The following is a 14,668-nucleotide window of genomic DNA, read 5'->3' on the forward strand; positions in this document are numbered from 1 at the left end:
TATCTTGAGCTTCTGCTGTATATGTGTGAATCAAAGATCACCACCAGCTCAAAGCGGCATACTTTACAAATACATGGTATCACATTTGTAGTTTTTTTTGACACACGATGAGAAGTCTTATAATGACAAGTTTGGGACCAGTCTGTTATGTGGTCTTGCAAAACCCACATTACTTAACGTGTCTTTATAGAAACGCTCTAAAGTCTCACACATGAATTGGGGATAAATCCATGTATCACATGTTTAGCTCTCACTGGCGCTAAGTCACTCCCTGTGCTTCCCCTCCAACAATTCTTTCTTTGATTTCCTGCTGTGACATCATCATCACCCCTCTTTACTCAGTGCTCTGCCCTCCTTCCCACTTCCTGCCCTGACAGGAAATGAGCTGCCTTTAAGGATTGCAGCTAATAGGGGAAGTGTGGGTGGACAAGGACACACCTGTGTCCACTACATAGGAGCCTGTGTTTCCCCTTGGTCTGTTATTGAAGCAGGCCACCAAACTAGGCCACAAAAAAAAAAACTGTTGTAGAGTCTGGACAAACAGGACACCTTGTGTTAGTTTTCGTAGTTCCTAAGAAGCCACCTCATGTATTTATAAGAAGTGTTATTTTTTCCATAATGCACAACAACTGCTATGGTGTGTATAGCAGCATTTATGCTTGCTGAACTTAGACGAGGAGCCACACCGCGTCTTGTTGTCGATTATCTTTTGCACAGCCACTGGTTTTTGATCACGAGGCCGTGAATGCACCCGCAAACCCTGCCCTTGTTTTCAGCAGCGAGGCAGCTGCTCGCCGGCCCCGGCGCTGTTGTGACTGGAGTAACTGTTCGCTGCAGCTGCACGCATCCATGTGTCACCGCCACACCTGTCCAATGGCCTCGTGTTGACTGAGTGATATCACACGGTAAACGTGCGCAAATTACGCCAGAGAGAGACGGGGAGCAGCGATCGGCAATCTGACCGGGCAATAGTGTGTCTTGACACACTCTCCCTGTTACAACATGAGATGAAAACACACACACACACACACACACACACACAAACACACACACTGCGCGTCAGCAACAGTTGTTGTTGGACAGCTGAGACCAACAGGAAGTGCTTCCGCCTCTCTCTCTCTCACACACACAGAGTGAATTTTTGACCATCATTGCATTGATATTTCCCAGCATGCTAGTCAGTATGCTGTAACAAACAATCAGCTGTATGGCATGCCTGTTTTATATTTAACTCAGCAGAGTGTGATTCACGTTGTTTTAGTTAAAACAAAGTTACGCTGGTTGAGTCAGCGTTGGTTGTGAATCAGCTGACTTTTCAGCGATAGGCCAGCAGTATAGATACCAGGTGGAGTCTGGTGAGTCACCCTCAGTGCACAAGTAAGAGTCTGTGACTGGCTCATGTTGTGAAATGACTCGCCTGCGGTGGTTGCCATGCTCATTAGGTTAGCTGCGCGTGAGTCTTTGCAGATGAATGAAGGCCTCTGCAGCTCAGATGTCACATTCTTAATCTCATGGTAATGACAAGGGAGTTCATAATGAAGGGTGAGCCGCTCTTGATTGCTTTCAGAGTTCAGTGTCATTTTTGCCTGAGCGTTTTTAAGTCTCTGACTCGAGCACCCTCCAAAGTTAATCCCCCTGCATTCTTGCGACAGCGAAATCGCTCTGCTCTTCTCCAGCTGCCGCCTGCCAACTCTCCGAATTCCTCTGCAGTGCTGCGCACACAAGCACAACCGATCCTTAAGATCTCTATTTTAACTAATCACTTTGGGTGACGTGACCTTTTAAAATATTTTTCCTTTTCATTTCCAGGGGTAAAAAGCTCTGCAACAGAGCGGACCGCTGACCTTTAACCTCGGGAGGAAGAAGCCTCTTCAGAGGTAAGTGTTCCTAATTGGAGGAAAACTAATGGTACCATTCCTGTTTTGTGTTGAGCTGAGAGAGATGCTAAAAACATTGAGACTTTGTCGAAAAAGTGCCACCAACTTTGTCATTTTGACACAAGCGAGCTGTCACCGAAGATCTATTTAAGGTGGTCTCGAATGCCACTTTTGTCGCGGCGCCTCTTTACATGCATGTGCTCGAACTCGTCATCTGTCATGGCTCTGCTCTACATTTTGCAGACTCCCCAGTTAGAAGTGTGTGTGTCTGTGTGTGTTTATTGTTGTTGTAAAGAAGAGGTAAATCCAGAGCCTCCAGTGGGCCTTGTAAATCAAAACCAAATGAAAGGAGAGCCAGTCCTCAGAGGATCTTGTCAGGGAAGGCTCCTCCTTGAAGAAGGAGATAATTTTGACTAAAGTAGAACCATGTGAGGGGGAACCATAGCTGTGGTCGGCAGCAGAGATGCTCCTCTCACCAAGCCTTTATTCTCCCAGGACGCAGATCTGTGACACAGTTTCAACCTTAAGTTTTCAGCGTTTTTCAGCGCATTAATGCAGAATGACTTCTTTATAAAGTAGTTCGTCATTACTCTGGTGGCAAAGTCCTGCCGTCTTTGCTATGTGGTATTTGATTATTTGAAAGTTGGTGTCGGATTTGGTGCCAAGAATTTTATTCTTAAATCAAATGAATGTAAGAGTGTTTAAATAGCCATTGGGATTTATGGCTTCCATGACTGGAAGAACAATATAATATAAAATGTCAGTCTAATGAACAAAAGCAAAACTCAAACCCATGATGTACAAAAAAAAAAGGGATAGAGAGCCCATGTGGAAGGAAGGCTGGTTTTAAACTGGGACCCCAGCTGTGACGGAGGCCTGAGGCGGCGAGCAGGGAGCGAGCTCCCCTGCTGGATTTAAACTGTTCCAAGAAGTAGAGATGCTTATGTGTCAGAGGGTTTATAAGATTTTGTACATGTGTTGGTGTGTGTTTGTGTGTGTCAGCATGGTGTATGAAGAAGGGGGCGGTCACATGGAGATGCCAACTTTAATTCTGAGGATGAATTTTAAGGTGAAATCACAATTCTTCTTGAGAATTTGTTAGGAAGAAAAATTTAGGAACATTTTGAGACTTCAGTTAAGAATTGATTTTTTTCCAACGGAATAACTCAAAATGATAAATTGGTCACAGCCCATCTCAAGCCAGATGTCCCTAATCCTTGTCCAGTTGCTGTCACAAATTTGAATCCCCTGTCTAACGTTATTCAAACCATGTTTTGCACTTTGTGGTAACGTTTAAGCTGATTATAAAAACTTGTAGTAAAGCCCCGCAGAGCTGCTGCTATAAACATTGCCGGCAGTGCACGTTTTTTTTTTTTTTTTAATTCTTACATCCCGTGTTAACCAGCACAGTTGAGTTTATTGAGCACTTGTTTTAATGCATCTGATTATTGATAATATAATAGAATCGCTGAGATCGCTAAGACAAATAAATCCAGATCACAATTTTATTTTGATTACTCATCCAACCTTGTGGATGTAGAGCCACGGTTTGCATACATCATCGCTCTGTGACGCGGTAGTCATGGGAGCCCTTTCGTTAATTCATCGGACATCAGTAAAATGTCTTAGAGTTTGAAATTATTAATCATTTTACACAATATCCATAGCATGTGTGTGTGAGTGTGTGTGTGTGTGTTAAAAATGGAAGGAGGCAGAAATGCTGGAGGAGGTGTGGTTGAAAAAAAAACCTGGCACATTTAATGTGCATCTCTGATGAGACACACACTTGGACATTTGCTTTGAATTGAGATTACAATCATCTTTGTAGGTATTGGGTGACCAGCTGCATGGGATTGTGGGTGAAGAGCCGAGCCGAGCCGGGGGTGAGATGGGAATGGTAGCGCGCTAACAGAGCAGGACATTCCCAGCTGCTCGAGACATGTGTCCAGACGTACGTGTAATTTCTCTGAGCCTTTAAGTACAACACATTGCACACGGTTGGTTTGTAAGAATGTGTCGTTCACGCGTGGGTTATCCAGCCATATGCGCGCTTGCAGCACGTGTTGCCCATGCCGTACTGTGCTTTGTGTATCCTAACAGGTGGCAGATGTGAGCCTCTTATTCCAACAGACCAAGCAAATAAAGGATGAGTAGGTGACAGCAGGGCGTGAGCGGTGCCAGGAATAGTCCTCATAAGACAAAGAAGAATGCATTACCAACCAGAAGGGTCCATCCCTGTTCTGCTGCTTGTTTGGATCTACTTTGTGCATCAATTCTTGATTAATAATTACTTTTATGTACTTCTGGATGTGCTGAAACATGATGCAGTAGTACCTTGAGTATGTTTTCTATCAACCAATAGACATGCAGGCTTTACCTGTGCATAATTCAGTATATATAAGTTACATAAACAATGATTAAGTATAAAATAAATACAAAAGTCATGATCCACGTTGTTACTTGACGAAAGAGAACAAGATGCGGTCTCAGCTGATGTTTTATCCATCCGACAACTAGCAGTGGCGTCCTGAGGCGCGGCTCGTGTCTCGGATTTTTCTCGCATGCGGAACAAAAATGCAGACAGAACGACGGCTCGTAGCTGCGACACATTTAAACCTGTGTGTGCCAAACTGCTGCAGCAGACCACCTGAGCCCCCGTGTGTGTGTGTGTGTGTGTGTGTGTGTGTGTTTGTATATGTGTGTGCATGTGTAAGCCGATCTCCTGCGGCGAAGGACAAGACTATTGATTTCGCGTTTGGACCGCTGGCCTTCAGGGAAGCTGACACATCCTCAGCGGCAGAAAGATGGGGGGGGGGGTGTTAGAGTCAGAAACTGAAAGACACTTCAAGACAAGACAGTCACCTTTGATTTTCTTTTTTTTATCCATTGTTTTTGTGTTGACAAATCCTAGAAATCCAGCAGACGTCTCTCTGCTGTGACCTAGCGTGCGGAAACCCTGCAGGCGGGGGTGTGAAAACATCACACCAACATGTTAGTTATCACTGAGGATCTGGGCCAACCTCACACCGAAGCCCGGTGATAGCTGCGTGTCGGGCCGCCCGACAACGTGAAGCTGGTCTTGTGTGTTGCTATGGCGATGCTGGATTAGATGCAGGGCAGCTGAAGTTGGGCTCATTTCGCTAGCGGTGAGCTGCTGAGTCCTCACACCTCCCTCCCACCAGTGTGACCATGCATTTTCTCTCCCGCTCGCCCCTTGTCTCAGTATTTCACTCTGACTTCCTCTCCATCTGTTCTCCTAGGACATCTTACTCATCCCCCCCCCCCCATCCTTCTATCTGCCCCTCCTTCCTAATTGGCTGTGGAAGCCAGAGTGAATCTTTCCGTCACGCTACGGTTGAGTGAGCTAGCATGTATCTGTGTGTTCTCATGTGTGTGTGTGTGTGTGTGTTTCTCTCTCTGCATGCAAGCTGTTGTTCATGCTTGACTAATGACACCAGAGCTGCCTTTTGGCCATCAGACTCTTTCCTTCATTCACCACCTAATAGCCAGTTCCCTTACCGCCATTATTCTGCCTATCCATCATCCTCCCCCCTCGCCGACCGAGCACCCGCCTTATCGCTCTTCCTCCTCCGTGCTCATTCTCCTCTTTTTATGTGACAAGTTGTGCCGATGTTTCATTTTAATGTCTCTGCGGCGGCGATGTTGTGGCCGGGGCATCACGCCTTCGTCCATCTGCACTTAAATGCATCATCAGAAGTTAATTTCCTCAGTTTGGTTTCAATTCATCCTGTTATTTCTGGGCTGTCGGGTTGAAGATGTGTGGGTTTTTTTTACCTCGACACCAAAGTGCTGCAACTTTTTTTACATGCAGAAACCCTGAAAATCACACACCGCAGTGGAATCTACTTGAGTGTGTACTGAAGGAGGTCAGGCCTTTTGAAGACTGCACAAAAATGTCGAAGGCGTACAAAGAATCCTGAATCGCAGTATTTATATCTTAGCAAAAGTGCAATTTGACATATACAGTATTTTCTGCACTATAAGGCGCACTGGATTATAAGGCACACTCTCGGTTTTTGAGAAAATTAAAGGCTTTTAGGTGCGCTTTATAGTGCATAAAATACTGTACTCTATCTAGAATGCAGTCACTGCTTCATCTGTCTGCAAAGAAAAACTATTTTTGTCAACCGTTTTGGAGAAAAGTACATACATTCGAACTATTTAATATGCATCTCCTGTGGTTCAGTGGTGTTTGAATGCAGCAACAATAAAACCATCAAAGGTGAATGTAGACTTTTATGTCAGCCTTTAAGAGTTGTAAAGGTGGACTTCCTGTGGAGCCTTGGCATTCGCTCATCTTGAGGTGTACCAGAAAGCATTTTTGTGGTTTAATTGTGGTTTAAAGACGTCATCCTTTGTGTGTATTTGTAGTTTTCAGCGTCTTTCTAAAGGCGATTTCACCTCCCATTACTGTGTGACCCTCTAAGTCTAAACTGTTAATCTCTTGTCACGAGTTTGCTTCTTTCACCCTTAAGGCTGTGTCCACAATATTTTTCTGTTCAATAAGGGACACACAGACACATACACACTATTCATGTCGGACATCGGTGGACGCTACAGGTCAGTTGAGGTGGACAAGCCAACAACACCCAGTCGGACTTTAGACTGAGCCGATTCGCTGACTCCTTCTTTTATTGGCGCCGTCTGCTCTAGAATTGAGTCAGTTTCCTCTTTCCACTTTTAGCTTGGATAAAAGCAATATTGCATTTAAGTAGTGGTGAATATTTGGTTTAAAAAAGTCAACAAGGAAAGACAGTTTGGATATGAAAATGAGCCAACAAGCGCAAGTCTGAAACGAACAAGTATTACTGCCTAGAACGTAAATGTATTGTTCGTTCCTGACAGACGCCTCCGTTTTACCGTCGAGCCACACATCAGAACACAAGATGTGTCCCTGCGTGGATGTCGCCTTTCAATAGCCTCGCTATGAAACACAATGTCATTAACATATCTTGACACTCAGTATTTCAGAGTGGATGTTATCGCTGGGGTTTATGGGCCGTTCAGGCCGTGATGACACACATGTGTGTGTGTTTGTAAAGAGGTGATTGATTGGTCGTCAGACCAGAAGCACAGTTCACACCAGATGATCGTTTCCTGGTGGAGTGGAAGAAAGAAAGACAATGACAAGCATCGCAGAAGAAAGATGACTTTATATTCATATTTTATGTCAAATATTATTTTAACATGCTATTGGTATCGATGTATGCAACAACCAATTTCAGCGTATTCACCAAACGCACAGATTATCCCAAGAATTTTAACACTGTAGACAAGATATTCCAGTTTCAGAATTGGTTATTTTATATGAAATGATCCTCCTGTGTCAAGTTTGACCGATGTAATTCACGCGAGCTTTGACAGATCACGCATGAAGATCGTCATAGCGATCATACGCTTCCTGGTCGTCCACTGAGTCCTCAGCTGACATTATGACATGGGAAGAGGAGGCATGTAAGGATCTGGAGCATCCCGTCACAAGAGTGTTTACACAGCTACGGTCAGACTCCACATCCCAGCTCTTCTAGTTCCTGTGTGACTTCAAATACGGAAGATCTTCATCAGTGACTCAACATTTACAGGCGATTCATCATTTTGATGTGAACAGGGGGCAGACAGGTGATGCTGGAAGTCAGTGGCTGAGCTGTTATCACAGAGAGATGTTTTCCTTTCTCATATAATCACACATTCACTTAATAGTTTCTTTTTTTTTTATTCATAGTCCTCAAATCCAGCTCAATAAACAGGATTGTAATTTGAATTTCATGGAGTATATACGTAGACATTTCCAAGAACTGCTGAAGCCTCGCTGCCTTCAACTGGATCAAAAGTCTGATCAGCCAGGAAGCGACGCACACACACACACACACACACACACACACACTTGAATCCACTATCCCATTGCTGTCGCGGTGACTTGAACATCAGGTATGACACGAACCAAAACCCGGAACACCAGAACTCAACAATGTGGTTTCCCAGATTCCATTTAATGCGAACCAAATGAACAACAGGGATCTGTTCCCCATCATGCAAACTGAATTGGAAAGAAAAGCCACGGAGACCTGATTTGAACCATAATATCACAGCCAGACTCTCCTTATCTTTAAATCACACCCAGATATTTTTCCACTGCTCTCCTTTATCTCTTTTTAATCTGGGGCTAGCCGCTAGCGCTGGCAGCATCTATCTTCTCTTTGAGGAAATCATAAGTCGCTCCAAATTTCTTTCAACTAGGAAACAAAGAAAGACAGTTTCACAGATATCACCAAATATTTAGGACAGTTTTATTGCTGGGAATATCTCTGCTGTTGCTGTGAAATGTCCTTGGAGCGTCTATGTTTACTTGTCACAATTGTGTGTCATGTGAAAGGAGCCCAGAAGAGTTACCAAACATGAGCTGAAGTTATTCTTTCTTTGTATCAAATAATGCTGTTATCAGTTTTTGTATACTTTATAGCAGATTTATAAATTCCAGTCTATGTCGTAATTTAATATTCATCCAAATATCAGTTATATCAGAAGCCAGTGTAAAAATAAAAACTATGGAGAAGTATTCCAGTTATCTCATCTCTTTATATAAAGACTGACTCGAGTCTTTATACCGCTCCCTTTCCCAATCCTCTTGGCTCTCTCTGGTAAGGCTGACTTTGTCTAAAGATAGACATGTCCTCCTCTTCTTCATCTTCCTCTGCAACCGAAGCTCGCTGTGCGTTCTTGAAGATTCAGAGTGCTTCGTTTTCCCAGCACACACTTTTCATCTACTCTTCACTCCACCCCATCTCTTTTTTCCTGCTTTGCAGCATCAGCAGGAGGTTTTTTTTCTTTGTTTTTTGAGTCTGTAATAAACACAAAAGTACGAGTTTTGACCTTTTTCGCCTCTCGCTACCCACCCCCCCACCCCCGACCCTACGCCACCAGACGATGATGCCATGTGGTGTCGGGGACGGGGGAAAAAAAGCCAAGTCTGCCGTTTGGTTTTGTGATGACACACACACACCAGAGCGTACTCCCGTCCCTGTGCCTCCCCCAGGTCATGCCTCATAAGCTTAAAAGCAGGACATCAGGTGGTAATTCACTTAAACCTGCATTATGGTATGCCTTGAAGGCTCTGATTCCATTACAACAGCAGCAGCAGAGCTATTTTAAAGTGTTTGTTTTGTGTGTGTGTGTGTGTGTGTGTGTGTGTGTGTGTGTGTGTGTGTGTGTGTGTGTGTGTGTGTGTGTGTATCAGATTTGTGTTATTCTATCTTTTGTTTCCCCATTTCTTCCTGCAGTCATTTTTTGGTGTGTGAGCTGTGTGGACCTACCTGCATATGTGTGCGAGTGTGTTTAACTAATACGGGGGGACTGCGAGGCTCATTGCTGTTTAAACACAGCTGTCGGAGGCATATTTACGTATGGGAGCCCCCTCAGTGAGACATACCCCCCCTCCCCCTGTCTGCCTCCAGCCTGTCTTGATTTCGTACAGAAAACACACCCAACAGTTGTCATGAAGAAGGATGTGTCTGAAACGTCCTAATACAGATATCAAGAATGTATCGAGACAGATGAATGTTTCTTTGGAAGTATCCTTTCACCATGTTATTTAGATGATGTAGACATCCATGGTGTGGGTGGAGGGGATTCCCTCTTCAAGCATTCTCAATAAGTGGCACAAGGAGACTGCAGGACAGCTGGAGTTTCCTGCTAAAAACTGCCCTCGAGGGGCATTAAGAATTCTGCACATCCTGGTCACTTCCTGCTCCAACACGAGCGCGTGCTCACGAGTTTGTGGATACGAGTTCATGTCTTTCACTACAAATCCATGTTCCCTGCATGTGTGTGTGTGTGTGTGTGTGTGTGTGTGTGTGTGTGTGTGTGATATAAACGTCAGAACAGGAAACCATCAATATACGTACATGGTCGCAGCAACTTGTCCTCAGCTTTTAATAGCAGCAGTAGAGACGTGGAGGCACACGCATCGCATACAGCGTGTGTTCCTGACCAGTTTCAGTGTTTTTCCACCATAATCCTGTTTGCTTTGATAAATATGGCCTTTTTTATTGCCTTTCATCCACTGTACTGTCTGTTTTATTGCCTGTTTTTATCACCTTCCAACAATGAAGCAAAACACAGATTGCTATAAATTATTAAAGTGTCACCGCAAATGCTTAAACAATGTGCACAACATGTGTACACATAAATATTTTGTTGGATCTGAATAGGGTTAATTATAACCCACTAGAATGACACTCTCTTAAAACGTCAGTGGGATTTAGGGTGTACTGCCTCTTTTCAGACGTCCCAGGATTTCACTAAAATGAGTGAGGTGTACCGTAATGTAAGATTCATTCATCAGGATGAATATCAGATTCACACAGTTTGATAGAAATCATGTGAAGACACAGAATCTAACCTCAGCATATAACTAAGTAGATAGGCACCACTACCGTGTGTGTCCAGTAGGGGGCGCTCCGTCTCCACCTTTGACACAACACAGCTGGCGTCTCACAGCATCATCCTTCACTCACACAAGCCAGTGTACTGTAGCCGTCAATACAGCGTGCCAGTGTCGTTCAATACGATTGATTTATTTCCGTCCCCCTTGGAGACCGCTGCTCCAGCGATTGGCTACGGACGCACGGATTCCAAAAACACTCCTCGGTCACTTTAGATGACATTTATCGGTTTTCTGCCCCCGCTGTCATCCGACTACATCCCTCTCTTGTGAGTGCTTAGCTGGAGGGAGAGGCACTGGGTGTGTCAGCAGCAGGAAAGCACATAAAACACTACAGGGCACTCCACTAAGGGGTCCGTGAGTGGTTGTCATGGTAACAGGCAGTGAGGTTGGCATAAGCTGAGCTGGGTTTTTGTTTTGTTTTTTTCCGCTCTTTAGATCATTCCTGCTATGTGGGTGTGATTTTACAGCGCGTCAGTAGAAACGCATGCGTAAAAAACATCTCACAATTTGTCAATCTTGGTGTGTGTGTGTGTGTGTGTGTGTGTGTGTGTGTGTGTTCAGATGGAGCAAGTATCAGATGATGAACTGGACCATGGAGCAGAGGAGGACAGTGACAAGGAGGACCAGGACCTGGACAAGATGTTTGGAGCCTGGCTTGGAGAGCTGGACAAACTCACACAGGTTAACACACACACACACACTCTCACACACACACACACACACACACACACACACAGGTAGAGGAGCGAACAGAATGAAAGGAGCTGTATCCATAGCAACCTCAACACTGCTAATCCCGTCTCCTCAAACGGTATCCTAGCAACTCCTCTTTCACCACCAGATTATAGTGTGTGTGCGTGTGTGTGTGTGTGTGTGTGTGTGAGACCATGTCTAGCTGACAGACGTGACTGTTACATTATGTTATTTGACTGGAATGTCAGTGTGTTTTTTTGCACACATGCACCTCATGTTTCCTTCTACTGTTCGTGTGTGTGTGTGTGTGTGTGTGTGTGTGTGTGTGTGTGTGTGTGTGTGTGTGTGCGCGCTCTCTCTCTATAGAGTCTGGATGATGGCAGACCCCAGAAGACCCTGCAGAAGCCTCCTCTCAGGCAGGAGACCAACATGGCCAACTTCTCCTACCGCTTCTCAATGTACAACCTAAACGGTAAAACATCACTCAGCTCAGACCCGTAACACGACACCGACACCGACCCAGACCAGAACAATCACTCAAGTCGTCTCCCTTCTGTTGGTTTTGCCCCCGCAGAAGCGCTGAATCAGGGCGACACAGTGGACCTGGACGCCCTCATGGCCGACCTGTGCACGATCGAGCAGGAGCTCAGTACCATTTCCAAACCGAACGCCGTGTCTCGTGTCCACAGCAAAGGCCAGCAGCGGGCCCCCGGGGGCCGCAGCGCTAGTGCCAAGCAGATGGGCGCTGGTGGAGGGGGAAGCGGTGGAGGTAGTGGATAATATCTGGTCTTCCTGTAAAAACACAAGATGGGAATGTTTTAGTGTTTCTCTAACCTTTCCTCACAGCTGAGTTTACTTTTATATTTAAAACTGGAGTGAGTTGGATTTTTTTCATGCTTTCCATATTATTTAACTTCAAACTCCCCAACAGGAAGTGCCAGCAGCAGCACCCGAGCATCGCCTGCCAACACCGTGCGAGGTGGCGCCGGTGCTCGCCCCGCCGCCTCCAACATCTCCCTGGCCGACATCACCTCCCAGCTGGAGAAGGCCTCCCTCAGCATGGACGAAGCGGCGCGCGAGACCTCCTCCTCCTCCTCTTCTTCCTCCTCGTCCTCCTCGTTCTCCTCCACCACGCTGCGCCGGCCGTCCTCCGGCTCGTCCGGCGGCGGGCAGCACCGGAGGACGGGCTCAGTCGGCGCCGTCGGCGAGCAGGAAGCGTCGTCGCAGCGCTGCAGCGTGAACTCGGCGTGCGCCTCGGCCTCCAGCATGGACTCGCTGGATATCGATAAAGTGATGACGGGCAGAGAGGTGGAGGATAAGAACAGCCAGAGCACAGAGGAACAGAACCAGACCAGCACAGAAGTATGATGCTGACACACACGCACACACACACACACACACACACACACACACACACACACACACACACACACACACGCTCCAGTCCTGCATGTTGAACCACATTGCATGACGTTTGGGCAAGTTGTCAATGCACCATTCAGCACTTGCATAGTGCATTGTGCACTGTGTGTGTGTGTGTGTCAGTGTGTCAGTGGCCACATTGTACTCTCTTAACTGTGTTTGTCCACTTCCGCCACAGGGCTGTGCGATATGACCCACATCTCATATCCTAGTCATATTTGGAAAACAGTGTATTTTATGCAAATTTAAACACATTTGATAAGCATGAAATAACAACATTTTATTCTGTTCTTCTCTGGTTATCCATGACTATCCATCTGTTTAAATCAATTAAATCAATTCTCCTCTAGCCGAATGTAAATGAGCCAAACCACCGTGGTACCCACCAAGGATACGTAGAAGCTTCTGCAGAATAAGGGTCTTATTTTGACATCCCAAAGATCTACTTCCCGTCTCTTTCTCTATTTTATTTTGACATTCCAAAGATCCGCTTCTTGTCTCTCATTCCATCCTGCCTGCTTCAACATCCTCAAAGAATAAATTGTAGAGATGATGTATCATCATATCACACAGCCCTAATCTACTAATTCTTAATTCCGTCACTGAAAATCTTTTGTCACAAAACATTCGCAGAGGAATGTTTGAGAAAGATTTTACCTGTTCGAGAAATTAAACCTTAACTAAGGGAAAAGAACGTAAAACCACAACATGACAGTCAACATGTTACCACAGTGTTTTGCATGTTCCCTCTCACCTCCCTGCATGTGATCATATTATCTGTGTTTGCATCTTCTCCCACTACGCACCTGCCCACACCTCCCGATCACCCCCTCCCCACACACCACCACCACCACCACCAGCATGTCACACTGCGACGGGCCAGAAGGCAGCTTCCCTTCACCTCACGAGAGCGTGAAATGGATCCCGCCACTGTAAGTGCATGTGTGTGGGATTGCATGTGTGCATGCGTGTCTTTCTGCATTTGCACATGTAAAGGCTGCAGGTTCCTTACAGAGATCGCAGTCGTGCATTAAAATTTCCCCCGCCGTATAAAAAAAATCCTCAATAATTACAGTAGGACCTCGACATACGAGTTATTTGAGAGACGAGTCGTGCTTCGGGACGCCACCGATAGTTGGTGGATGGATAAAAAATGGATCGTTCTCATCCGTGGAGGAAATACGAAGCTCGTGTGTTCTTAGACTTTTGCGTTTCTTTTCTTCGTAACTTATTGTATATACAGTAAAATGATGCACAAGCTGGAACAGATGAAAATGAATTTATTTTAAATGAGGAAATGTTGTTTGACTCACGAGATCAGCCACGGAACGAAGCAAACTCGTAGCTCGAGGTTCTGCTGGACAACAATATCAGAATAGATCAATAGATGGTATCTTTCGATTTGTGTGTATCTCATGAATATTTAATCAAGTGCATAAAGGTGTGTTTGTTGTGATTGCAGCTCGTCTACCTTTTGTTCACACACTGCAGTCATGTTTTCTCTGTACGTTTTCACAACCATTGCTTCTTCACCCACAGCTAACGACGACCGCACACTCTGAACGCTCTCTGCCACGCTGCTTTCACACAAAAACAAGATCAAATCACCTGCGATTAACAAAAATAATTGATCGAATCATCTGGCGCTGACATTTCTATATTTTTGTCTGTTCCTCTCCTTTTTTTATCCCAACTTCTCTCTTCACCCAAGCACTCCTATCTGGACCGAGAAACCTCGCTCATTCTGAAAAGCATAGCTGGAAAGCCTTCTCACCTCCTGACTAAGGTGACTTCCTCAGACACTCGCTCCATCGATTTTCCTCACGTTCGCATGCTCCGCACTTCTCTTCTGCTTTGCATGTGTTTGGTATGGGGAAAAAATCCACGGTTGGTGAACATGTAGGAATCAGTTTACTTCTTAAGTAGATTCCAAAGAAGGTTGAGTACCAGGGTAAGTACATCAAGTGGATTTCTCTCTGATATCTTTCTCTTACAATTACTGTTTTATATTTATCGATTTGTATTGTCTTACTTCCACATTTATCCGACACAGATGTATTTGATTTTTTGTTGTTGTTGTTGTTGTTTCAAAGATCCGTTTTCATTTCGCCTTTATTTTCTCACTTTCGTCGTCACATTTCTCTTCCTCAATGTGAAATTTAATTTAATTGTTTTTATGTTTATGTCAAAAAGAAAAAGACAAAGGAGACAG

General features: G+C 45.0%; 1 protein-coding gene across 1 annotated transcript in view; it reads left to right on the forward strand.

Annotated features, from left to right (window-relative positions):
• raph1b (Ras association (RalGDS/AF-6) and pleckstrin homology domains 1b) overlaps positions 1–14,668 on the forward strand; it is a 31,764-nt gene that overhangs the window by 6,934 nt on the left and 10,162 nt on the right. Inside the window, exons 2-7 of the mRNA XM_068309811.1 lie at positions 1,810–1,877; positions 10,903–11,022; positions 11,401–11,506; positions 11,609–11,803; positions 11,966–12,396; positions 14,168–14,242. Coding sequence (XP_068165912.1) covers positions 10,903–11,022; positions 11,401–11,506; positions 11,609–11,803; positions 11,966–12,396; positions 14,168–14,242 — 927 coding nt within the window. The 5' untranslated portion in view covers positions 1,810–1,877. The remainder of the gene's footprint in view (positions 1–1,809; positions 1,878–10,902; positions 11,023–11,400; positions 11,507–11,608; positions 11,804–11,965; positions 12,397–14,167; positions 14,243–14,668) is intronic.

Source organism: Antennarius striatus, chromosome 24 (genome assembly GCF_040054535.1).
Source record: "Antennarius striatus isolate MH-2024 chromosome 24, ASM4005453v1, whole genome shotgun sequence".
In the NCBI taxonomy this organism is placed as follows: Eukaryota; Metazoa; Chordata; class Actinopteri; order Lophiiformes; family Antennariidae; genus Antennarius; species Antennarius striatus.